Raw genomic sequence first — 27,468 nt, 5'->3', positions numbered from 1 at the left:
CCCCTCAGATTCCTAATAAATCTTTTCCCCTTCACCTTGAACCCAAGTCCTCGAGTCCTCGATTCACCTACTATGGGCAAGAGACTCTGTGTATCTACCTGATCTATTCCTCTCATGATTTTGTACACCTCTATATATATCCATCATCCTCCTGCGCTACAAGGAATAGAGTCCCAGCCTACTCAACCTCTCCCTATAGCTCAGGCCCTCTAGTCCTGACAACATCCTTGTAAATCTTCTCTGTACCCTTTCCAACTTGACAACACTCTTTCCTGTAACACTGTGCCCAGAGATGCTGCCTGTCCCGCTGAGTTACTCCAGCATTTTGCATCTTCAATGGAAAAACGAGACTTCCATTCATCCCAATGAATGGCTTTTATGAATGGCTTCCATTCATCCCAATGGTGACTTTTACATATACCATGCAAGCACGAAGATTCGACATGATGCGAATATTTTTTTTAGTTTAGCTCAGTTCAGTTTATTTTATTTTATTACTGTCACGAGTACCGACGTGATGGCAATTTCAATCTTATCCAATGAACTACTTATTATTGCCGTTACTACACAGGGGGAGTAGAACTGACGCAGTCGATAACAAAAACAAATCCTCCAGTCGTTCTTTCCAGTTTCATTGAATCTTTATTGAAGTAGCTGTACAAACAAAGAAGTGAACGTGTCAGATCCTCTTTATTCTTATACAAATTGTAGCTTTCCGTTCCTACTATCTGATCTGGTAAAAACTGTCTTCCTTCTCCCGTGCCGGCTCCAGTCTGAGTTGACCACTCCCTGTGAGTTCGCTGTTTGTACCGTTTATCTACATATATCAAAAGCCCACCCCCAAGCTCCTGCAACCAAGGTACAGTGAAAATTGATAATAGACAGTAGACAATAGGTGCAGGAGTAGGCCATTTGGCCCTTCGAGCCAGCACCGCTATTCAATGTGATCATGGCTGATCATCCCCAATCAGTACCCCGTTCCTGCCTTCTCCCCATATCCCCCGACTCCGCTTATCTTTAAGAGCCCTATCCAGCTCTCTCTTGAAAGCATCCAGATAACCTGCCTCCACCGCCCTCTGAGGCAGAGAATTCCATAGACTCACCACTCTCTGTGAGAAAAAGTGTTTCCTCGTCTCCGTTCTAAATGGCTTACCCCTTATTCTTAAACTGTGGCCCCTGGTTCTGGACTCCCCCAACATCGGGAACATATTTCATGCCTCTAGCTTGTCCAAACCCTTAATAATCTTATATGTTTCAATAAGATCCCCTCTCATCCTTCTAAACTCCAGAGTATACAAGCCCAGCCACTCCGTTCTCTCAGCATATGACAGTCCTGCCATCCCGAGAATTAACCTTGTAAACCTGCGTTGCACTCACTCAATAGCAAGAATGTCCTTCCTCAAATGAGGGGACCAAAACTGCACACAATACTCCAGGTTTGTTCTCACTAGGGCTCTGTACAACTGCAGAAGGACCTCTTTGCTCCTATACTCAACTACTCTTGTTATAAAGGCCAACATGCCATTTGCTTTCTTCACTGCCTGCTGTACTTTTGTTGTGTGCTAACCAGTCAGCGGAAAGACAGTGCCTGTTTACAATTAGGCCGTACAGATACAGGATAAATGTTGATGTTGGAGTAGAGATTTAAGAGTGGAGTGATTGTAATGGGTGATTGCAGATCTACCTCTGTGACTAGCGCACAGACGCCTGGGTTGGGCATCATCTTGGGTAATGTTTTGAAGTAACATTAGTTTACTTTTGCACTCAGATTTTGATGTTTACTCAGCATGACAGAGTACGGGCCTATTGATTTTCGCTGGTTCAATACAGTCACCTCTGCCCTGTCTCCACGTTACTCCACCATTTTATGCCTATCATCTATAAATAAAGCTTTCGTTTTTGTTTGTAAAAGTGCTTTAATTTAGCTTAATTTAGAAGCGCAGCATGGAAACAGGTCCTTCGGCCCACCGAGTCCACGCCGACCATCGATCACTCGTTCACACTAGTTCCACTTTATCCCACTTTCTCATCCACTCCCGACATGCTAGGGGGCAATTTTGCAGAGAGCTGATTAACCCACGAACCCGCACGTCTCTGGGATGTGGGGGGGAAACTGGAGCACTCGGAGGAAACCCATGGGGGTCAGAGGGAGAACGTGCAAACTCCTCACAGGCAGCACCTGAGGTCAGGATAGAACCCGGGCCTCTGGCGCTGCGAGGCAGTGGCTATTTGCAGTTTAGTTATTGCCCGTCAGAAAAATCATACAGATTTGAATTGAGCAGAGATTGGAATTAGGAAAAGAGTGAATTGCTGCTTGACCTGAAGGGACTGTTTGTGTCCCTGGATTTAACAATGGACATTCTTTGCTGATGTTATGTCTCATTTACATTGGGAAAATGGGAGGCAGATCGGATCGCCGCTTTTGTTCAGTCCGCAAGAGCGATCCTGAGCTTCCACGTATCCCTCACTTTACGTTTCCATCCAACTCCCACTCCCAATTCGATCTTCGCCCTCTTGCACTGGTCGGCATGGTCTCGGTGGGCCGAAGGGCCTGCTTCCGCGCTGCCTCTCTTGAATCTAGTCTTCGTCACCGTCGAGGAGCGGTGCCACTTCAGGAGCGGGGCGGGACGAGAACCTACTTGGCCTGCGGTAGATGATAAACTGTGCTGTGATCTGGCGGGGCTCATTAAGGATACAACTGGAAAAAACTCTCGGCAGCCTCGACCCGCAAACTGAATTATGTGAAACAGACAACATAAAGAAAAAACCAAGAGCATAAAAATATTTTCAGAAATTTAAAAAAAATGGCTGCACAGAAGGATACAAAGCAAAGATTTGTAGACATCAACATATTAAACACTTTTGCTCCTCAATTTGCCCGCAGGTGACAACTTGAGATACAGTGACAGTTAGGATTGACATATAAAACATTAAACATTAATAATAATGCCTTCTGTCGCAGAGAATTCCACAAATTCGCAACTCTCTGGGTGAAAAAGTTATTTCCTCATCTCAGTTTTAAATGGCCTCCCCTTTGCTCTTAGACTGTGGCCCCTGGTTCTGGACTCCCCCATCATTGGGAACGTTTTTCCCAATGATGCAAACCAAACAAAAAACTGATTTTCCCAGTTAAATACTTCTCCAATTAATTTAGGTTTGATTTAGTTTATTGTCGGATGTAACTCCGTACAGACAGCACCCGTAGCCACGATCGAACCCAGGTCTCTGGCGCTGAAAGACGTTTTTGTACCGCTGCGCCACCGTGCCGCCCTTAAGGATCAAAGATAGTCTGAGGCTCTCCAATGAGGTAGGTGGTAGCTCAGGACTGCTCGGTATGTAGTTGTTGGTAGGATGGTTCAGTCGCCTGATAACAGCTGGGAAGAAACTGACTGCACGACAATCAAAATGCTGCTTGAATGGGTTACCACTTGAAAAGGATACGAGAAAATCCACCAAGAGAACTCCAAAGCTGCCAATGAGCCAGGCCAGGTGATGCAGGATGTAGTTTTGAGCAGATGCTTTATTTTTAGGCACTTTCACTATCACGCTCAGTCCATAAGTGGTGTTACCCAACATCGCCAGAGCAAAGAGCAGGTAGGATGTTCCTTCCGTGGACTGTCTCTGGAACTGGAACAATCACATCAAGTTTAATGCAACAACCTATTGATCTAGCCAATTAGGGACTCCTAGAATATGCAGATTAAAAACGAAGAGGTTAATTATATTATCCCTGGAATGCGCTGCCAGAGATGGCGGTGGATGACGTTAGTGGCGTTTAAGATGCTTTTTGATCGGCGCACGGATACGCAGGGAATGGAGGGAGCTGGATCATTCGAGGGTAGATGAGAGATGGTCTAGGCATCGTGTGCGGCACAGGCATTGTAGGCTAAAACGCCCGCTCTTTTCTGTTCTATGTTCGCTGTACAAACCCAATCGCAGACAAGAAAGATGGTACCTGTACTTACATTTTTATGGAGCTGTGGAAACCGGGAGCCAAGGTAAAATAAACAGGACATGTAGCCACATAAATATCCCATAAACTCAACACTGTCGGAGGGACCCTGGAAAACAGTGGAATAAAAATAATTAAATATTTATTGTATCAGAAGACAAGTAGCATTTGTAAGCTTTTAAGTATTGTAATCGCGACTGTAACCTTGAATGCAATAATGTATAGCCTTCCCGCTCTTTCACACAGAGAGTTGTGAGTCTGTGGAATTCTCTGCCTCAGAGGCGGTGGTGGCCGGTTCTCTCGGTACAATCAAGAGAGAGCTAGATAGGGCTGTTTAAAGATAGCGGAGAGGGGATATGGGGCGAAGGCAGGAACGGGATACTGGTTGTGGATGATCAGCCATGATCACAGTGAATGGCGGTGCTGGTTCAAAGGGCCGAATGGCCTACTCCTGCACCTATTGTCTATTGTCTGATAGCGCACACCAAGTAGTTTTTCACTGTACCTCTGTACACGTGACAATGAATTAACTAAGAATATTCAGGACTTTCAAAATGTCAATGTTCAAAACTTCCCTTGAGGATGTTGCCAGGACCCGAGGGCCTGAGTAGGGAGAGGTAGGGCAGGCTAGGACTCTATTCCTTGGAGCGCAGGATGATGAGAGATGATCTTATAGAGGTGTATAGAATCATGAGAGGAATAGATTGGGCAGATGCACAGAGTCTCTTGCCCAGAGTAGGGGAATCGAGGACCAGAGGACATAGGTTTAAATTGAGGGGGGGAAGATTTAGTAGGAGTCTGAGGGGTAACTTTTTCACACAAAGGGTGGTGGGTGTATGGAACAAGCTGCCAGAGGAAGTAGTTGAAGCTGGGACTATCGCAATGTTTAGGAAACATTTAGACAGGTGCATGGATAGGACATGTTTAGAGGAATATGGACCAAACGCAGGCGGGTGGGACTAGTGTAGATGGGACATGTTGGCCGGTGTGTGTGTGTGGGTAAGTTGGTCCGAAGGGCCTATTTCCATGCTGTAAGGCAGTGTGACTCTATGAATTGTGTATTTATAATTCGAAGTAACATTAATTCACACCACATGCAGGTTTAAAATACATCTACCGAAGTAAAACCAACCATTTGTCTTGTGGGACTCCTGCTGTGGTAGGATATTTTCAATAAATGTAATGTAGCCATCATGGTGACCACGCACAGTATAACCCAGGCAACACATAGCCACTTCAAGAGAGAATTTGCTGCAAAGCAAAGTAAAAACACCAGAGGGTTTACTACACTTCAAAATGAAGACACTCTTTGAACACTCTGAGATGTCAGATTCTAACGAGCAGGAGCATGGGGAAAAATGCCAATACCAATCTTATTTTGCAGCAGAAGACATGGTAGTAAAATGAGCCTGTCCCACTGAGGCGATTTTTGGGCCGACTACAGGCGACTGCCGCAGAATTTTCAACATGTTGAAAAATTCTCGGCGACAGTGGGCGACAAGCTTTGCTATCGTAGGTTGACGTAGGTGTCGTCGGTGAATTCCATTAAAACTAGTCCCTGGGAGCCACCTAAAGAGTCGCATATGTTGGACAGGCCCTTAAGATAGACACAAAAAGCTAGAGTAAATCAGCGGGACAGGCAGCATCTCTGGAACGAAGGAATGGGTGGCGTTTCGGGTTGAGACCTTTCGTCAGACTCGACCCGAAACGTCATACATTCCTTCTCTCCAGAGATGCTGCTTGTCCCACTGACTTACTCCAGCATTTTGGTTTAAACCAGCATCTGCAGTTCCTTCCTAAACATGATAGTCTAGCTGGCCAGGAATAGAGGCTATCAAACCTTGATTTTTTATTTCCCCAAGAGATGCAGTGCAGAAACGGGCCCTTCAGCCCACCGAGACCACACCGACCTGCGATTGGGCAGAATTGTTTCTGCATGATGTCAAATGCATTCTTTATGCAGTATCCCCCCCCCCCCCCCCCCCCCCCCCCCCACTGCAATAATGCAAATTTTTCATTTATTATAATTACCTTTCTGGATCCTCGAGATTAAAACTTTTGTTGTATCATCAGCAACTTGATGCTTTAAACCCATCCAGCAATGAAATGGAATTAGTTTACAGCACGGAAACGGGCCATTCAGCCCATCAAGTCCACACCGACCATCGATTCACACTATGTTATCCCACTTTCACATCCACTCCCTACACACTCGGGGGCAATTCACAAAGGCCTATTAACCTGCATCTTTGGGACGTGGGAGGAAACCAAAACTACCTTGGAGGAAACCCACGCGGTCACAGGGAGAACGTGCAAACTCCGCACAGACAGTACCCAAGGTCCGGATCGAACCTGGGTCTCTGGCGCTGTAAGGTAGCGGCTCTACCAGCTGCGCCACTGTGCCACCCACCGCAAGTGGCGCTCTTTTAGAAAGGAGGTGAGGAGGAACTTCTTTAGTTAGAGGGTAGATAATCTGTGGAACAAAAAAGTGCCACAGAGGGCTGCGGAGGCCAAGTCAGTGGATATTTTGACGGCCGAGATATGACAAATCTTGATTAGAACGAGTGTCAAGGGTTATGGGGAGAAGGCGGGAAAATGGGATGAGGAGTCAGAGATCAGCCATGAGTGAATGGCGGAATAGGCCCGATGGGCCAAATGGCCTCCTTCTATGACTTGTGAACTTCTGAAGTTCACACAACTGCCCTTCACTAGCATTATACCAGAGTCAACTAGGTTTAAGCCAATTTACCATTACTACCAAAATGCAATAAGTAATTGAACAAATCAAATAACTTAATCCGATACTTACACCAAGTAAAACACCGCTTACATCTGCCCTTCCTGTTCTTCAGTTTATAATAAACAAATTGTGAGATCATCATACTGTCGAGGGTAACATAAAAATTAGCTGTAACTGTCTGGAAAGAAAACAAAATATTATTGGCTTCATCCTCACAAAGTTGCTCCAGTAGCTTCCAGTTGCAAAGACGGAGCTCGTACATTCATGTTCAACACAGCTTCCCTTATTACCAAGATTCTGTTCAGCATTATTATAAAATGCTTCTCGTTTTATCTCATCATCTTTAAATTAGTGAACTGCAAGCTTCATAATAAGGAAAAGCTGATTCATAATTTTATAACGTAATTTTATAATTTTTAAAGTAATTTTATAAAGCAGTTTTATAATTTTGCTTGTGCAAGTCTATATTGTTACATATTTGAACTGCAAATGTGGAAGAGTTTAATTTTCTTCTGTGATGAATCACAATGAAGAGTTTAGCTTAGGTTGGTTTAAACATACAGCGTGGAAACTGGCCCTTCGGCTCACCGAGTCAATCACGTTGTCACCTTCTCCTAGCTACCAGTGATCTATTCTACAGTTTCCTTGTTCTGCATCTCCTTTCATGTCTCATTTTCACACCTTGCACTTCCTTATCTCTGTGTCTCCCTCTCCCCTGGCTCTCAGACTGTAGAAGGGTCTCGACTCGAAATGTCACCCATTACTTCTATCCAGAGATGCTGCCTGTTCTGCTGAGTTACTCCAGCACTTTGTGTCGATCACCTGCTCACACTAGTTCTATGTTAGCCCATCTTTGTACCCCACGCACTAGGAACAATTTACAGAAGTCAATTCATCTACGGATCTCCGCTTCTTTGGCCTGTGGTAGGGTTAGGGTTATAGGTAGGGTCGTGTACATTTACATCTGCTGTAATCCAGATAGTTTTAGCCAATCCAGAATAATTTGACGTAAGACTGACCTTAATTGGCTTTTTAGACTTTATACATTAGATATACAGCGTTGAACAGGCCCTTTGGCCCACTGAGTCCGCACCGACCAGAGATCACGCCATACACTAACACTATCCTACACTCTAGGGACAATTTAATTTTTTTTTTACTGAAGCCAATTAACCTACAAACCTGCACATCATTGGAGTGTAGGAGGAAACCGGAGCACCCGGAGAAACCCACGAGGTTACAGCAGGAACGTACAAACTCTGCACAAACAGCACCCATAGCCAGATCAAACTGGGGTCTCTGGCGCTATGAGGCAGCAGGTCGACTTTGGACACAGTGGGCCGAAGGACCTGTTTCTTCACTAAACTCAAATAAACTCAACACATAATTAAAGAATGTGTAAGAAGGAACTGCAGGATGTTGGTTTACACCGTAGATAGACAGAAAGTGCTGGAGTAACTCAGCGGGTCAGGCAGCATCTCTGGAGAAAATGAATAGGTGACGTTTTGGGTCGAGACCCATCATCAGACATTATTTAAGGCAAAGGATATTTTTTAAAAAGGGAAGTAAAAAGCCTGGATAGAGTGGATGTGGATAGGATGTTTCCACTAGATGGAGAGTCTACTACAGAGGCCATAGGGCATAGCCTCAGAATAAAAGTACATACCTTTAGAAAGGAGATGAGGAGGAATTTATTTAGTCAGAGGGTGGTGAATCTGTGGAATTCATTGCCACAGAAGGCTGGGGAGGCCAAGTCAATGGATATTTTTAAGGATATTTTTGATTAGTAATTGCCTCAGTAGTTATGGGGAGAAGGCAGGAGAATGGGGTTGAGAGGGAGAGATAGATCAGCCATCATTGAATGGCAAAGTAGACTTGATGGGCCGAATGGTCTTATTCTGCTCCCGAAAAACAACTAAGCAGTGCATCTCATAAATATGACGTAGAAAGATGTATGCGTTACCTGAATAACCAGCTGATTGGACAAGTAGCAACCAACAAAGTTGGTGATATCACCGCACACCCAACAAAGTAGGAACCACACAGAGAGTGCTTGGTCAACCTTGCCATTCTTATAAGCCACATACATCTGACTGAAAAGAAATCAAAGTGGATTAATATAATCTTAGTTGCGTCATTCAAAAAGTTAACACAAAACCTCTTCACTTAGTGTTAGCATAAAGGGCCTGTCCCACTTAGGCGATTTTTCTCGGCAACTGCCGGAGACTGTCATAGTCGTAGCAGGTCGCTGAAAAACTGGTGACTGGACCCCCCCCCCCACGACAATGTCTACAACAACCTACCTCCTAGTCAACGTCAAGACACGGCAAACTACCGCCAACCGGCGACCCATTAGGACGTCCACCTACGACCACACCTACGTCCACCCACGACAAGCTACAACAAGCAATGATCCTGTCGGTGACAACTGAAGATAACTGAAGACAATACAGTCGACGGTACCTGTCGCCGGTTGACCTAGGTTGCCGTAGGTAGTCGCCAATGGAATTCACCGGTCAGCGGCGGCGGCAACCTACGTCACCTTGCGACAGCCTAAGTACCCGGCGACAACCTACGACAGCACCTACGTCAGGAGAGGTCAAGCTACGCTCATTGGCGTCAGGCCCACTGTCGCCGACTGTCAAACATTTTAAAATCCAGCGTCGAGCAGAAAAACACTACGATTCTTTGGGCGACTGAGGAGACTATTCACGACCATACAGGCGACACCCCGGCAACCATGTGGCGACAGCCTAGTCGCCTGTAGTCGCCTAAAAAATCGCCTAAGTGGGACAGGCCCTTAAGCCACAAAAGAGAGCCTGCGATTAAGTTAAGACAAATTGTTTAGATTGTAGGTGTTAGTTTAGTTTAGTTTAGAGATACAGCGAGGAAACAGGAGGCCATTCGGCCCAACGGGTCCACGCCGACCAGCGATCCCCGCACATTAACATCATCCTACACACACTAGGGACAATTTTTACATTTACCAAGACAATTAACCTGCAAACCTGCACGACTTTGGAGTGTGGAGGAAACCGAAGATCTCGGGGAAAACCCACGCAGGTCAAGGGGAGAACGTGCAAACTTCACACGGACAGCACCCGTAATCGGGATCGAACCCGTGTCTCCGTCGCTGCAAGCGCTGTAAGGCAGCAACTCTGCCGCTGCGCCACCGTGCCGCCAAAGGTAGAGATACAGCGCAGGAGCAGGCCCTTCGGTCCACCGAATACTGCGCCGACCAGCACTAACACTATCCTACACACACAAGGAACAATTGATAATGTTACAGAAACCAATTAACCTCGAAACCTGTACGTCTTTGGAGTGTGGGAAGAATAATAAGGCACAATAAGGGCACAGAGTGTTGGAGTAACTCAACGGGTCAGACAGCATCTCTGGAGAACATGGACAGGCGATGTTTTTCGATTTGAGACCCTTCTTCACAATTGTAACTAAAACTTGAAGATGAGAGTGCCTATTTTAGGAAGTTGTAGAACTTGGAGAACTATTCATTCATTCATCATTGTGGAACAATGGGATCTAGGGGTCCTTGTTCATCAGTCTATGAAAGTAAGCATGCAGGTACAGCAGGCAGTGAAGAAAGCAAATGGCATGTTGGCCTTTATAACAAGACGAATCGAGTATAGGAGCAAAGAGGTCCTTCTGCAGTTGTACAGAGCCCTAATGAGACCACACCTGGAGTATTGGGTGCAGTTTTGGTCCCCTAATTTGAGGAAGGAGATTCTTGCTATTGAGGGAGTGTTTACAAGGTTAATTCCCGGGATGGCGGGACTGTCATATGCTGAGAGAATTGAGCGGCTGGGCTTGTACACTCTGGAGTTTAGAAGGAGAAGAGGGAATCTTATTGAAATATATAAGATTGTTAAGGATTTGGACAGGCTCGAGGCAGGAAACATGTTCCCGATGTTGGGGGAGTCCAGAACCAGGGGCCACAGTTTAAGAATAAGTGGTAAGCCATTTAGAACGGAGATGAGGAAACACTTTTTCTCACAGAGAGTTGTGAGTCTGTGGAATTCTCTGACTCAGAGGGTGGTGGAGGCCGGTTCTCAGGATACTTTCAAGAGAGAGCTAGATAGGGCTCTTAAAGATAGCGGAGTCAGGGGATATGGGGAGAAGGCAGGAACAGGGTGCTGATTGGGGATGATCAGCCATGATCACAATGAATGGCGGTGCTGGCTCGAAGGGCCGAATGGCCTACTCCTGTGCCTATTGTCTATTGTCTATTGACAACATCAGCGACACAGTGGTGCTGGTTTCCGATGGGAACGGTGACGGACGCACCACACATCTCTGCCCTCCAGTTCCTGCGGACTTCCGCCGCTGGAAGTCTAGGATTTTGGTGTGTGTGCTTTGCCATAATTCCTTACAATGCTGTGTACGACAGTGATCACAACTTCTACTGTAGTGTGGATGGTCGTTGGCTCGCTTGGAGCTCATCCGCCCTTTGACAGGTCAGTGATCTCCAAGGTCAGTGACTCTCTCTCTCGCTCGTTCAATATCTGCTGCATCAGGTGATGAAGCCGAGTTTTAGTTAAAAATATAAGAAGATATTAAATTGGTTTCTGGGCTAGCTTACAGCTTATATTTAGTGTCAAATTAGGCTTTCCTCAGGTTGCGGTGTGTGAGATAATAAATCCTATAACATTGTCTCCCAAGTGACAGGCAGAGAGAAGGAGCTAGAGATATCTTTGAAGTAAGATGCCATAAACCAAATGACCAATGTTTATGGGGAGGAGGCAATAAAGGAAGAGAGAAATAGCCAGTCACATCTTTGTAAACAAATGACCTATGTTTATGAGGGACCAAATGACAGAGGAAGCAGCGAAGAGAGCAAGGGTGGTCTATTTGGAGATAAAGCAAATAGCCAATGTTTTTTAGTATATCTTGTACCATGTAAAAAAAAGGTTTGATGTGATGCATTCTGTGGAAACCTTTTCCAGTACCTCTGACCATGACTAATGTCTGTGGAATGTGATAAGGGGACAAAAAAAACCTATTTAAGGCAATGTAATTCCGTTGTTAAGGGAAGGTGGCTGAGCACAGTCAAGTGTCTGTGTTGGTCACTTGACTGGAATTCTCGCTCCCTTCCATCGGCCGATGTTAAGTAAAGTTTTGAACTGGCCTACCAAACAGTTTGTGTGGTGTCTGTTTATTAAGAAGCGAACCTGGTTTAGTAGTTAAGATAAGTAGCTTTTTCACAGGAAGCAGCTCAAAGGTTAAACTATAGTCTGGCGACTGTGATTTGGTCAGGCTGACTGAACAGGCCATCACATCAAAGAATTCTCACAAACAAGCAACAAGTTTGGAAATTAGAACTTAGATTGGAAACAGGCCCTTCGGCCCACCGAGTCAATGCTGACCCCCCCCCCCAATCACCCGTGTGCGCTAGTTCTGAGTTATCCCACCTTCACATCCGCTCCCCATACACTAAGGGTCAATTAACGTACAAACCCGCATGGCTTGGGATGTGGGAGGAAACCGGGGCACCTGGAGGAACACCCATGTGGTTGCAGGGAGAACGTGCAAACTTTACCACAGACACCACCCGACTTTAACTTACAGGTCAGTGATACTGCGTGGAAACAGGCCCTTCAGCCCATCGTGTCCGCGCTGACCAGCGATCACCCCCATACACTGGTTCTATCCCACACGCCAGGGGCAATTCACAGAAGCCAATTAGCCTACAAACCACACGCCTTTAGGATGTGAGAGGAGGCCAGAGCACCCAGAGGAAACCCACACTGCCACAGGGAGAATGTGCAAACTCCACACAGACAGCACCTGTAGTCAGGATCAAATTTGGGTCTCGGGCACTGTGAGGCAGCAGTTCTACCCGCTGCACCACCGAGCTGCCTCAAATTTTAATTAACATCTTTAATAACATGTTATTTTAATATTATTATTAATAATATTACATGGTAAATGGTAGGGAATTGAAGAATACAGTTGAACAGAGGGATCTGGGTATAACCGCGCATAGTTCCTTGAAGGTGGAATCTCATATAGATAGGGTAGTAAAGAAAGCTTTTGGTATGCTAGCCTTTATAAATCAGAGCATTGAGTATAGAAGCTGGGATGTAATGTTAAAATTGTACAAGGCATTGGTGAGACCAAATCTGGAGTATGGTGTACAATTTTGGGTCGCCCAATTATAGGAAGGATGTCAACAAAATAGAGAGAGTACAGAGGAGATTTACTAGAATGTTGCCTGGGTTTCAGCAACTAAGTTACAGAGATAGGTTGAATAAGTTAGGTCTTTATTCTCTGGAGCGCAGAAGGTTAAGGGGGGACCTGATAGAGGTCTTTAAAATGATGAGAGGGATAGACAGAGTTGATGTGGACAAGCTTTTCCCTTTGAGAATAGGGAAGATTCAAACAAGAGGACATGACTTCAGAATTAAGGGACAGAAGTTTAGGGGTAATATGAGGGGGAACTTCTTTACGCAGAGAGTGGTGGCGGTGTGGAATGAGCTCCCAGTGGAAGTGGTGGAGGCAGGTTCATTGGTATCATTTAAAAATAAATTGGATAGGCATATGGATGAGAAGGGAATGGAGGGTTATGGTATGAGTGCAGGCAGGTGGGACTAAGGGGAAAACAAATTTTTTCGGCATGGACTTGTAGGGCCGAGATGGCCTGTTTCCGTGCTGTAATTGTTATATGGTTATATGGTTAATGGTTAATATGTTGAACGCTGAATAGTACTCATAACATGGAGATAAAAGATTAAAACAGCTGAAATATCATAAGGTATCATTTAAGATTTGATTACAGGCCTGATATTTTGAAGGATTAATATATATTTAAATTGGAACATAAATAAATAAAGGATTATAGCGTCAGATAGTTTGTGATACAATAGTTCATGCACAATATATGACAACTTCATAGGGATCTTATGTAAATGAGGCAAGATTTTCAGGGTATATTAGTGGGATATTTGAAAGTAACTTAAATTTAGTCTGAAGAAGGGTCCCGACCCGAAACGTCACCTATCAATGTTCTCCAGAGAAGCTGCCTGACCCACTGAGACAATCCAGCGCTTTGTGTCTAACCTGCAACCTGCATGTCTTTGGAATGTGGGAGGAAACCGGAGCACCCGGAGAAAACCCACGTTTTAAAAAAAATGTAAGTTAAATGATTTCAGTGATTGCAATGGAATAAACTTCAGTTACCGCTGCCAAAAGGTGCATAAAAGATTTTCAGCGACTTCGTTCAACTACAGGTGCAAAGCCTTAGAAACTGCTTCATGAAGTAATGACTCTCATTACATCGGCAAAGTAGATGCCAGTGACAGTAATGTCACTCGTGCACAGGGTAAATGATTAAGCTGCCTGTAAAACCGCTCAGTCAGTAATTAACAACTGTCTGAGTGAACGCTGGCAATTTAGATGTTAGGCTGGATAGAGAGGGTGTGGAGAGGATGTTTCCACTGGTGGGAGAGTCTAGGACTAGCGGTCAGAAGCTTCAGAATTCAAGGACGTTCCTTTAGGAAGTTGAAGAGGAATTTCTGTTGTCAGAGTGTGGTGAATCTGTGACATTCATTGCCACAGAAGGCTGTGGAGGCCAAGTCAATTGATATATTTCAGGCAGAGACAGATAGATTATTGATTGGCACGTGTGTCAGGGGTTACGGGGGAGAAGGCAGGAGAATGGGGTTAGGAGGGAGAGATAGATCAGCCCTGATTGAATGGACTTAGACAATAATGGACAATAGGTGCAGGAGTAGGTCATTTGGCCCTTTGAGCCAGCACCGCCATTCACTGGGTTCACGGTTGATCATCCAAAATCAGTACCCCATTCCTGCTTTCTCCCCATATCCCTTGATTCCTTTAGCCCTAAGAGCTTTATCTAACTCTCTCTTGAAAGCATCCAGATAATTGGCCTCCACTTCCTTCTGAGGCAGAGAATTCCACAGACTCACAACTCTCTGTGAGAAAAAGTGTTTCCTCATCTCCGTTCTAAATGGCTTACCCCTTATTCTTAAACTGTGGCCCCTGGTTCTGGACTCCCCCAACATCGGGATAATGTGTCCTGCCTCTAGCATGTCCAAACCCTTAATAATCTTATATGTTTCAATAAGATCCCCTCTCATCCTTCTAAATTCCAGAGTATACAAGCCCAGCCGCTCCGTTCCATCAACATATGACAGTCCCGCCATCCCGGGAATTCACCTCGTGAACCTAGGCTGCACTCCCTCAATAGCAAGAATGTCCTTCCTCAAATTTGGAGACAAAAACTGCACACAATACTCCAGATGATTATTGACAAAAGGCCTAGTCCTGCTCCTATCACTTATGAACTTTAGAGATACAGCACAGAAACAGGCTCTATGGCCCACCGAGTCTAAGTCGATCAGCGATCACCCCGTAAGCTAGCACTATCCTACGCCCTAGGGACAAGAATGTCCTTGCTCAAATCTGGAGACCAAAACAGCACACAATAATAAAATGTATCGTCAACAAAAAAGCATGGTCTTGGGGAAAAACTTACGGTAGAGAAGCAAAGAGAAAACAACAGATCGAGGCAAGTCCGAGAAGGGCACTCCAGAATTCCCAGAGATCATGCACGCATTCTTCCAGCACAGCGGAGAGCCAGGTGTCATTACCACACAGGAAATCATCGCTACCCACTGTGAGATTGTCTCTGTGGGGACTCCACGACTGATGTAAAGCACCCATAATACGCATAGCGCAGAGGAACTGGCGGGAACTGAACCGCTGTATCCCGGAACTGGAAAACTAATATCCGGCCGTGATGCAGCTTGCACTGGGAACTCGGTATTTTCATTCAGGCATCAAGATCGCATCGGCTGGCAGCTCCTAACGTGATTCCAACATGCGCGTCTCTGAAAAAGAAAGTCTTTGCGTTAGTTGGATTTAACGGTTCACTCGGCCACGGTGGCGCAGCGGTAGAGTCGCTGCCTCACAGCGCCAGAGACCCAGGTTATAACTTGACTACGGGTGCTGTCTGTGCGGAGTTTGTACGTTCTCCCTGGGACCTGAGTGGGTTTTCACTGGGTGAGTCTGAAGAAATGTCTCGACCCGAAAATGTTGTACTTCATGGTCCAGTATCTGTTATACCATTGTCATGACTCTGGAATGACCACAAGTACACGTATTGAGGGGCTTGAAGCTGAGCATAAATCAAGGGTCTGTTTATTTCACGGCCGTCTGGAACCAGCGTGCCCCGCCCATATTACGTCATTCATAGAAACATAGAAATTAGGTGCAGGAGTAGGCCATTCGGCCCTTCGAGCCTGCACCGCCATTCAATATGACCATGGCTGATCATCCAACTCAGTATCCCATACCTGCCTTCTCTCCATACCCCCTGATCCCCTTAGCCACAAGGGCCACATTTAACTCCCTCTTAAATATAGCCAATGAACTGGCCTCAACTACCCTCTGTGGCAGAGAGTTCCAGAGATTCCCACATACACATATTGCTACGCGGGCAAACTAAGTAGTCCTTGTGATATAACAAAGTAGTCCTTGCAATATCGCAACAGAAACGTCACCCGTTCCTTCTCTCCAGAGATGCTGCCCTTCCCGCTGACTTACTCCAGCATTTTTGTGTCTATCTGCATCTGTTCCATGTTATGTTGCTTCTCCCGCTCCAACGTATTAAAACATTACAAGCATCATCCAACACGTCTAATGTAAGGTTAGCAAAAAGACAACAAGATATATATACGGTGACAGGAGTTGAGTAGGAAGGAACTGCAGATGCTGGTTTAAGCCGAAGATAGACACAAAAATCTGGAGTAACTCAATAGACAATAGACAATAAGTGCAGGAGTAGGCCATTCGGCCCTTCGAGCCAGTACCACCATTCACTGTGATCATGGCTGATCATCCCAAATCAGTACCCAGTATCGGGTCAGGCAGCATCTCCGGAGAGAAGGAATGGGTGATGTTTCGGGTCGAGACACGCTGTCCCGCTGAGTTATTGCAGCTTTTTGTGACAGATGTCATTTAAATTGATTTTAATACTATAAACCTCCCACGTAGTTCCCTACATCTATAAAACTCGATTATATGAATGTTGCATAAAGTGTTCGCTTATGTTCTCCTTGGGCGATGCAGGACATTAGATTTGTTTTTAATTTCAGTCCCTGATAAGCATTTATAATAACACAGTGGGGGGTCAGTGTATTATGTGTTTGCTTCGGAGTATTTCCAGCAGTGGCTCGGAGGAGATAGCCAACATGTTCCCGATGTTGGGGGAGTCCAGAACCAGGGACCACAGTTTAAGTATAAACCATTTAGAACGGAGGCGAGGAAACACAGCGGGTTGTAAAGTAAAATAAAAAGTAACCATATAACCATATAACAATTACAGCACGGAAACAGGCCATCTCGGCCCTACAAGTCCATGCCGAACAAATTTTATTCCCCTTAGTCCCACCTGCCTGCACTCGTACACAGCGGGTTGTTCTCAATATGTAAAATATAAAACCCTGTACTTCCTCTGGTGTCATTACTCCCGCCATCTGTCTTAAAGAAGTTCCCCCTCATATTGTGGTGACCCAAATTAAAAAAGTCTTCCTCTCGTGTCTTAATATTGTAAAGCTGAAATCTTAAATGGAAAGCTGAAACCATGGAAGAATTCTCTGACCCAAAACGTCACCTATTCCTTTTCATCCAGAGATCAGGACGGTCATGGTGGCGCAGCAGTAGAGTTGCTGCCTTACAGCGCCGGAGACCTGGACACGGTTGCTGTCTGCACGGAGTCTGTACGTTCTCCCCGTGACCTGCGTGGGTTTTATTCGAGATCTTCGGTTTCCTCCCACACTCCATAGACGTACAGGTTTGTGGGTTAATTGGCTTGGTATCAATGTAAAAAGAAAATGTCCCTCATGTGTGTAGGATAGTGTTAGTGTGTGGGGATCGCTGGTCAGTGCAGACTCGGTGGGCAGAAGGGCCTGTTACCATGCGGTATCTCGGAAATAAACTAAAGATGCTGCCTGACCTGCTGAGTTACTCCAGCAATTTGTGTCGATCTTCGGAATAAACCAACATCTGCAGTTCCTTCCTACGCCATTGGAGGAACCTATAAAGGGCCTGTCCCACTTGGCCATCATTTGCATGTCATGCAGATGGCGCGCAAAGATTTTGTACATCACAAAATCCTGCGCCGCCGCTCGTCACTGCCTATGTCATCGCGCACCATGCGCACATCACGTGCGTGTCATGACGCGTCGTGAGTCGTGACGCGTAAATGATGCGGCGTAAATTCCGCACAAATGATGGCAAAGTGGGACAGGCCCTTTAGTATCCCCCACAACGGAACATAAACGGATGCTAGCACTGCTCCAGGTCTGGCCACTAGGAAGTCATTAACAGCAGATTGACCAATTTTGCTTGTTTCTCCAGAAGTAATGAAGTTGCTTCCTTCCTTCCTTCCTTCCATCCCAGCGGCATGAATCTGCCTCCTGTAAACCTTCAACTTCACACCACTGAAGTTTCATTTCCTCTTCTCCTTGGAAGAAGGTGAACTTAGGCGATTTCTTCGGCAACTACTGACGACTGCCATAGCCATAGCAGGTCGCTGAAAAACTGGCGACTGGACCCGCCCCACGACAATGTCTCCTAGTCGACGGCAAGCTACCGACAACCGGCGAGCCATTGGAACATCCACCTACGACCCCCTACGTCCACCCGCGACAAGCTACGACAATTCAATCGCCGGTTCCTGTCGCCGGTTCCTGTCGCTGGTTGACGTAGGTAGTCGCCAATGGAGTTCCCCGTAGACAGCACCAGCGACAACCCACGTCATCCTGGCGACAACCTACGTCAGGCTACGATCGTTGGCGTTAAGCCCACGGGCGCCGACTGTCGCCGAAAGGTTTTGAACACTTCAAATCCAGCGGCGACCAGAAAAGTACAACTCTCTGGGCGACTGAGGAGACCATACAGGCGACACCCCGGTGACAGCCTAGTCGCCTGTAGTCGCCTAAATAATCGCCTAAGTGGGACAGGGGCATTACTCAAACATTGCAATATACGTTCTCATAAGGTTATAAGTGATAGGGGCAGAATTCGGCCATTCGGCCCATCTAGTCTACTCCGCCATTCAATCATGGCGGATCTATCTTCCCCTCTCAACCCCATTCTCCTGCCTTCTCCCCATAACCCCTGTTACCCGTACTAATCTGCCAACCTCCGCCTTAAAAGCATAATTTAAAAAAAAATTAATATATGTTTATATTTAAAAAGGAACATATAAATTAGGTTTCATAATAAACATAATTTAGGACATGGAACAGTACATGGAGAAAGGAAATGAGGAAGGATATCTTTAGTCAGAGGGTGGTGAATCTGTGGAATTCATTGGAGGCCAAGCCAATGGATATTTAAAGGTGCTGATTGATGGATTCTTGATTAGTACGGGTGTCAGAGGTTATGGAGAGAGGGCAGGAAAATGGGATTAAGAGGGAGAGATAGACCAGCCATGATTGAATGGCGGAGTAGACTTGATGGGCCGAATGGCCTAATTCAGCTCCTAAAACCTTTGAATGGATTAGTCAAACAGTCAACAGTGAGGCTACAAGAGGCTGTGAGACTGAACTGCCTGAACACTCGGAAAATGGAAGCAATTAGATTTTAGAAACTTGAGAATTCTATCTTTTTCCTGCTGGCAAATAAAGTCCTGGAGTCACATGGCAGGGAAACAGGCCCTTCGGCCCAACTCATCCACACCGTCCATGTCAAATTTTGGTCCCCTAATTTGATGAAGGACATTCTTGCTTTTGAGGGAGTGCAACGTAGGTTTACAAGGTTAATTCCCGGGATGGCGGGACTGTCATATACTGAGACAATGGAACGGCTGGGCTTGCACACTCTGGAGTTTAGAAGGATGAGAGGATATCTTTTTGAAACATATAAGATTGTTAAGAGTTTGGACACGCTAGAAGCAGGAAAAACATGTTCCCAATGTTGGGGGAGTCCAGAACCAGGGGCCACAATTTAAGAAACAGGGGCAAGGCATTTAGAACGGAGATGAGGAAACACTTTTTCACACAGAGAGTTGTGAGTCTGTGGAATTCTCTGCCTCAGAGGGCGGTGGAGGCCAGTTCTCTGGATACTTTCAAGAGAGAGCTAGATAGGGCTCTTAAAGATAGTGAAGTCAGGGGATATGGGGAGAAGGCAGGAACGGGGTACTGATTGAGGATGATCAGCCACGATCACATTGAATGGCGATGTTGGCTCAAAGGGCCGAATGGCCTACTCCTGAGAGTCCCACATCTCTCTAAATCCTTTCCTATCCATGTGCCTGTCCAAGTGTCTCTTTAATGTTGTTGTAGATGCAGGAAAAATGTTCCCCATGTTGGGGGAGTCCAGAACCAGGGGTCACAGTTTAAGAATATTGGGTAGGCCATTTAGGGCTGAGATGAGGAAAAACATTTCCACACATTAGCCATTTAGAATGGAGATGAGGAAGCACTGAGGGTTGTGAATCTGTGGAATTCCCTGCCACAGAAGGCGGTGGAGGCCAATTCACTGGATGTATTCAAGAGAGAGTTGGATTTATCTCTCAGGGCTAATGGAATCAAGGGATATATGGGGAGAAAGCAGGAACTGGGTACTGATTGTGGATGATCAGTCATGATCATATTGAATGGCGGTGCTGGCTCGAAGGGTCGAACGGCCTCCTCCTGCACCTATTGTCTATGTTTCTATGTTTCTCAGCTGGTCCCACATCCCTCTAAAATGCCTGTTCAAGTGTCCTTTTAATGTTGCTGGAGTTCCTGAGCAGAGAGAGGTTGTTAGCACATGCCCTTTGCAGGAAAAAAGAAAAATTGCAAGAAATTCCACGTTGGAAGCTGAGCCTGAAGGGCTTGAGTTGGCTGCCAACACATCGTGCTATAACTTGTGAGTGAAAACCCCGCCTACGACACCACCAGAGAAGAGCGTTTGCTAAATTCTTCACGTTGTCCCGAGTGAGTGTCTGGGAGGGAACTAGTATACGGGAGGTTTCTGGTCGGTGTGGACTCGGTCGGCCATTCCGTATCCTTCAATCTCTGCCACAGAATTCCCCTTCCACCAGAAGGCAGTGGAGGCCAATTCACCGGATGTTTTCAAGAGAGAGTTGGATTTAGCTAATTTGAGGAAGGACAGTCTTGCTATTGAGGGAGTGCAGCGTAGGTTCACAATGCTAATTCCCTGGATGGCGGGACTGTCATATGCTGAGAGAACGGAGCGGCTGGGCTTGTATACTCTGGAGTTTAGAAGGATGAGAGGGCATCTTATTGAAACATATAAAATTATTAAGGGTTTGGACACGCTAGAGGCAGGAAACATGTTCCCGATGTTGGGGGAGTCCAGAACCAGGAGCCACAGTTTAAGAATAAGGAGTAAGCCATTTAGAACGGAGATGAGGAAACTACTTGTTAGGGGTCAACAACCTCACTTTTTCTCACACCGAGTCGTGAGTCTGTGGAATTCTCTGCCTCAGAGGGCGGTGGAGGCCGGTTCTCTGGATACTTTCAAGAGAGAGCTAGATAGGGCTCTTAAAGATAGAGGAGTCAGGGGATATGGGGAGAAGGCAGGAACGGGGTACTGATTGGGGATGATCAGCCATGATCACATTGAATGGCGGTGCTGGCTCGAAGGCCCGAATGCTGCACCTATTTTCTATGTTTCTAATCAATCAATCAATCAAAATCTATAACTTCAAGCCAGTTAACAGATAACATATAACATTTAAGAAACAATTGATCAGATACATGGATAGGAAGGAACCGAAGATCGAAGATAGATAGGATAGGTTTACAGAATTAAGGCTCAAGCATGGGCCAGTGGGACTAGTGTTGATGGTGCATGTTGGCCAGCATGGGCAGGTTGGGCCGATAGGGGCTCTGGTCTTCCATACTGTCTGACTCTAGGCACAACTATGTATTTGTGCGATGACATTAAAGTTGAATTGAATGAATTGAATTGAGATACATGGATAGTGTGTAGGAAGGAACCGAAGATCGAAGATAGATAGGATAGGTTTACAGAATTAAGGCTCAAGCATGGGCTCCATAACACAATGATTGGAGGAGTCGTTTAAAGAGACAACACAATTACAAAAAGAAAGAAAATAATTTGAGTTATTTGACATCTGCTCCATCTCTGGTTATGGGCACCCCAAGCCAGTGCCGGTCGCAAGCCGGGACAAAGGGGGAGGGTTGGGCGTAGGGCTCGCACCCCTGCCCCCAAAACCCAAAACCCGCTACGGACACGGCAAGCATAAACTATGCTGGAAACCGGCATGTGAGATGGAGCTCGCCTCCTATCGAGGGTGGAAGACGTCGCACATAACCAAACAGAATGGCAAAAGCTTGAGACCTGGGTTCGATCCTGACCTCGGGTGCTGCCTGTGTGCAGTTTTCCTGCTCTTCCTGTGTGACCGTGTGGGTTTCCTCCAGGTGCTCCCACATCGCAGGTGATGTGTCGATTTGTAGATAAACTGGCCTCGCTAATATTGAATCTAACGGACAGGCAGTGGATCAGATGAAACTTGTGGGAATGGATGATCGATGGTTGGGGTGGACTTGGTGGGCCGAAGGGCCTGTTTCCATGCTGTATCTCTAATCTAATCTAATCTGAAATGTCTGAAGAAGAGTCCTGACACAAAATATCATCCATCCACATTGCCCAGAGAAGCTGTCTGGCCCACTGAGTTACTCCAGCACTTTGTATCCTTCTGTGTATACATAGAAACATAGAAAATAGACAGAGTAACTCAGCGGGACAGGAAGCATCTCTGGAGAGAAGGAATGGGCGACGTTTCGTGTCGAGACCCTTCTTCAGACTGAGATTCCAGAGGAAAACAAGAGATATAGACATAGAAACATAGACAACAGGTGCAGGAGTAGGCCATTCGGCTCTTCGAGCCAGCACCGCCATTCAATGTGATCAAGGCTGATCATCCAGAATAGATACCCCGTTCCTGCTTTCTCCCCATATCCCTTGATTCCTTTAGCCCGAAGAGCTCTATCTAACTCTCCCTGGAAAACATCCAGTGAATTGGCCTCCACTGCCTTCTGTGGCAGAGAATTCCACAGATTCACAACTCTCTGGGTGAAAACGTTTTTCCGCATCTCAGTCCTGAATGGCCTACCCTTTATTCTTAAACTGTGACCCCTGGTTCTGGACTCCCCCAACACCGGGAACATTTTTCCTGCATCTAGCCTGTCCAATCCCTTAAGAATGTTATATTTTCTTTAAGATTCCCTCTCATCCTTCTAAATTCCAGTGTAAACCAGCATCTGCAACTCCCCATTTCTACATCCCCAGATTTGCTCCTGTTAAAAGACTTCAAGACAGAATTTAAATATTCATAAACGCAAGAATTTATAAAATAACTCCAGATAAAGTTCCAAGTTCATGATTTCGATCCAAGGCTATGAAATTCAACACAGCTTCCTCCTGCCTATGGGGAAGGTCATCTTTGAAAATTACCCTTGGCCTGAGGCCATGTTTATTTTGAAGAACGACTTTTGGTTTTCAAAGCACATCAGTGTAGTTAACTCCTAATGCTGGTTTACAGAGAAAAGACACAAAGCGCTGGAGTAACTCAGCGGGTCAGGCAACATCTCTGGAGAACATGGATAGTTGACGTTTCATTTTGGGACCCTTATTCAGACAAGATGATTAATATTTCGTTTTAACATGGATGACCATTGTTACGAATTGAAAAGCAACCCATTCTATGCCGCTTCCTTGGGCAATACATGCATTAATTATCTTAGATGAAAAATGCTTCAAAAGTATGGTCAATTTTAGCACAAACGCAACCCATTTTTCAAACTACATACATAAAGGTACAACGTCCATCACGAGGCTGGTGCCGCTGAGCTAACAATTCACCCTTGAAACATCAATATCTTGCCAGGTTTGTATTCATTGATATTTCAAAAGATTGATTTCAGCATATAAAATAAGAAATGTTGCCTTGATAATTAAATTATTAGGCAATTAAACAATAAGATCATAAGTGATAGGAGTAGAATTAGGCCATTCAGCCCATCCAGTTTATGCCATTCAATCATGGCTGATCTCTCCCCTTCCTAACCTTATTCTCCTGCCATCTCCCCATAACCTCTTGGCACCTGTACTAATCAACAATCTATCTATCTCTGCCTTAAAAATATCCACCTACTTTACCTCCACAGCCTTCTGTGGCAAAGAAATCCACAGATTCACCACCCTCTGACTAAACATAGATCAGCCATCACTGAATGGCGGAGTAAACTTGATGGGCCGAATGGCCTAATTACTATCACTTGCGATCTTATGACCTTATAAAGAAACTCCTGTCATCTTCTTCCTAAAAGAGCGTCCTTTAATTCTGAGGCTATGACCTCTGAAACATAGAAACATAGAAAATAGGTGCAGGAGGAGGCCATTCGGCCCTTCGAGCCAGCACCACCATTCATTGTGATCATGGCTGATCGTCCCCTATCAATAACCCCAATGTATCCAAAATCCCTTTATAATCTTATGTTTCAATGAGATGCCCTCTCATCCTTCTAAATTCCAGATGGAATTCTAAGTTCCAATGGAACCTCCCTTCCATTGACTCCATTTATACCACACACTGGCTTGGCAACGCCAGCAGCATAATCAAGGATGTGCCGCACCCTGGCCACTCCCTCTTCTCCCCTCTCCCATCAGGCAAAAGGTACAGAAGTTTGAAAACGCACACCTCCAGATTCAGGGACAGTTTCTTCCCAGCTGTTATCAGGCAACTGAATCATGCTACTACAACCAGTGAGCAGTCCTGAACTACTATCTACCTCATTGGAGACCCTCGCACTATCCTTGATCGGACTTTACAGGCTTAGCCTTGCACTAAACGTTATCCCCTTATCATGTATCTGTACACTAAATGGCTTGATTGTAATCATGTATTGTCTTTCCACTGACTGGATAGCACACAACACAAGTGTTTCATTGTACCTCGGTACACGTGGCAATAAATTAAACTTCGCTGAACTGAACCACGCCATAGAAGCTGGAATGTCACCCTTGCGGAAGTATCTTCATTTTAAGAAGTTTGCCACTTGGTAAATTTATTAGTAGTATGAGGCCTTGTGACTTACAGCTTGGGGTTACACATACACTCAGAAAACTACCACACACACAGCAAGCAGTTAAACCCCCAGCCCTATGTATGATCGCTCAGGACTTCACCGGAGTTGGTGAATTTGGATCAGTCTGAAGAAGGATTTCGGCCCGAAACGTCGCCTATTTCCTTCGCTCCATAGATGCTGCTGCACCCGCTGAGTTTCTCCAGCATTTTTTGTGTACCTTTGGTGAATTTGAATGTTGCTTGCGGTCAATGAGGTAAACCTGTTCACCGGGGAAGGGCTTTTTTTCCCCCCCAACCAATTTCCACCAGTGACAGGGACATATTGAGTAGCTGAAACATGTAGGAAGAAGGAAGGAATCGCAGATGCTGGTTTAAACCAAAGGTGGGGACAAAATAAAGCTGGAGTAACACAGCGGGTCAGGCAGCATCTCTGGAGAGGAGGAGCGGGTGACGTTTCGGGTCGAGACCCTTCTTCAGACTGCAGTCTCGTCCAGAAACGTCACCCGTCCATTCATTCTCTCCAGAGATGCTGCCTGGCCCGCTGAGTAGTCTGAAGAAGGGTTTCGGCCCGAAACGTTGCCTATTTCCTTCGCTCCATAGATGCTGCTGCACCCGCTGAGTTTCTCCAGCATTTTTGTGTTACCCCAGCTTGTTGTGTCTCTTAGTCCTGTAAATAATCTTATCCTTTTTACTCCCTGTATAAAGTGGTGCACGCCAAATATAATGTTACATTGATGCTGAAAATGCTGGAGTTGCATGTTGATGCTGCCTGGCCCGCTGAGTTACTCCAGCGTTTGGTGTGTGTCTGCTGACTGTTCTGCCTCCTTCATTCATAGCTGGGACGGAGTGCGGGAGAGAGAGGTGCGGGATGGGGGTGTGGGGTGGGGGGGAGCTTATTCACAGCTAATATTGAAGACAAAACACAAAAATGCTGGAGGAGTAACTCAGCGGGACAGGCAGCATCTCTGGAGAGAAGGAATGGGTGGCGATTCGGGTCGGGATCATTCTCCAGATCACCTCCTTGTGTCTACCACCACCGGTTTAAAACCCAGCAACTGCGGTTCCTTCCTTCGCGGCTCACATTGCAGGCTCAGCTACATGGCACAAAATACTCACATTTCACTCCCCACGTTCTTTATCCCAGGCTGGAGACGGGGATGAATCGAGCCGGCCGGACATTATCGATCCACCCACCACTCATCCCCTCCCGTTTAGCTCACCATTGCCGGCAGACGTTACAACGCAGCTCCAGCATCGCCGCGCCCCGCAAAAGCTGCGATGGGAAACGCGAGGACGTTTCACACATCAGACAGCTCCATCGACAGCGCCAGCAGACAGCGATCTTCAAAGCACCAAGGAAGGAACTGCAGATGCGGCTTTACACTGAAGATAGATAGACACACTAAAACAAAAGCTGGAGTAACTCAGCGGGACAGACAGGCAGCATCTCTGGAGAGAAGGAATGGGTGGGTGGACGTTTCAGGTCGAGACTCTCCTTCTTCACACTGAGAGTCCGGGGAAAGGGAAACGAGAGATATGGACAGAGAAACATGGAAAATAGGTGCAGGAGTAGGCCGTTCGGCCCTTCGAGCCAGCACCGCCATTCAATGTGATCATGGCTGATCATCCACAATCAGTATTTAAGAAGGAACTGCATATGCTGGAAAATCGAAGGTACACAAAAAAATGCTGGAGAAACTCAGCGGGTGCAGCAGCATCTATGGAGCGAAGGAAATAGGCAACGTTACTCCAGCATTTTTGTGTATCCATCCAGAATCAGTAATGATTCCATTAGCCCTAAGAGCTAAATCTAACTCTCTCTTGAAAACATCCAGTGAATTGGCCTCCACTGCCTTCTGTGGCAGGGAATTCCACAAATTCACAACTCTGGGTGAGAAAGTTTTCCCTTATCTCAGTCCTAAATGACCTACCCCTTATAGACAATAGGTGCAGGAGTAGGCCATTCGGCCCTTCGAGCCAGCACCGCCATTCAATGTGATGATGGCTGATCATCCACAATCAGCACCCCATTCCTGCCTTCTCCCAATATCCCCTGACTCCGCTATCTTTAAGAACCCCACCTAGCTCTCTCTTGAAAGCATCCAGAGAACTGGCCTCCACCGACCGCCCTCTGAGGCAGAGAATTCCACAGACTCACAACTCTCTGGGTGAAAAAGCGTTTCCTCATCTCCGTTCTAAATGGCTTACCACTTATTCTTAAACTGTGTCCCCTGGTTCTGGACTCCCCCAACATTGGGAACATGTTTCCTGCCTCTAGCCTGTCCAAACCCTTAATAATCTTATATGCTTCAATAAGATCCCCTCTTATCCTTCTAGAGTGTACAAGCCCAGCCGTTCCATTCTCTCAGCATATGAGAGTCTATTCTTATAAACTGTTATTCTTATAAATTGTGATATAAAGAGATATAGAACAAATGAATGCAAGATATGCAAAGAAAGTAACTGCAGGAGACTATGCGGTTCGCCACATGTACGCAGGTGGTTGCAGGAGAGTCGCCTTCATGGCCGTGAGTCGTGCCCTCAGACTCACAACAAGTCGTAACGGCATTTTGGTCACCGCTAATTTTTCAACATGTTGAAATATTAGCGGCGACCAGAATCTTGACGCCGTGGAGAGTAGCGAGAATTCTCATGACGTAGGTGCCGTGG

The 27,468-nt window shown here is 46.0% G+C and overlaps 1 protein-coding gene across 2 annotated transcripts; it reads right to left on the bottom strand.

The window, feature by feature from the left end:
• Positions 1-619: 619 nt before the first annotated feature.
• Positions 620-26,138, bottom strand: LOC129703667 (lysosomal amino acid transporter 1 homolog). Of its 2 annotated transcripts, none has more exons than XM_055646308.1 (8): positions 26,019-26,138; positions 15,205-15,559; positions 8,656-8,785; positions 6,762-6,870; positions 5,085-5,203; positions 3,966-4,061; positions 3,442-3,627; positions 620-2,673 (listed from the first exon to the last, which is right to left on the bottom strand). In XM_055646308.1, the coding sequence occupies exons 2-8, from the start codon at positions 15,399-15,401 to the stop codon at positions 2,578-2,580; spliced, it is 933 nt and encodes a 310-aa protein (XP_055502283.1). In that variant the 5' UTR covers positions 15,402-15,559; positions 26,019-26,138; the 3' UTR covers positions 620-2,577. The 2 variants fall into 2 exon arrangements, with proteins under 2 accessions (XP_055502283.1, XP_055502282.1); XM_055646307.1 differs by having other exon boundaries at positions 25,915-26,117.
• Positions 26,139-27,468: the final 1,330 nt, after the last annotated feature.

The sequence above is a fragment of the Leucoraja erinacea genome, chromosome 14 (assembly GCF_028641065.1).
Source record: "Leucoraja erinacea ecotype New England chromosome 14, Leri_hhj_1, whole genome shotgun sequence".
In the NCBI taxonomy this organism is placed as follows: Eukaryota; Metazoa; Chordata; class Chondrichthyes; order Rajiformes; family Rajidae; genus Leucoraja; species Leucoraja erinaceus.
This window is presented reverse-complemented; position numbering and strand designations above follow the sequence as displayed.

Bases quoted from the DNA above. Each gene is read 5' to 3' on its own strand.
- LOC129703667 (XM_055646308.1), bottom strand. From the start codon at position 15,401: ATGCGTATTATGGGTGCTTTACATCAGTCGTGGAGTCCCCACAGAGAC. The intron at 6,871-8,655 runs GTAACGCATACA...TTTTCTTTCCAG, and splicing joins CCAATCAGCTGGTTATTCAG to ACAGTTACAGCTAATTTTTA. The intron at 5,204-6,761 runs GTAAGTATCGGA...TTTGCTTTGCAG, and splicing joins TAAGCGGTGTTTTACTTGGT to CAAATTCTCTCTTGAAGTGG.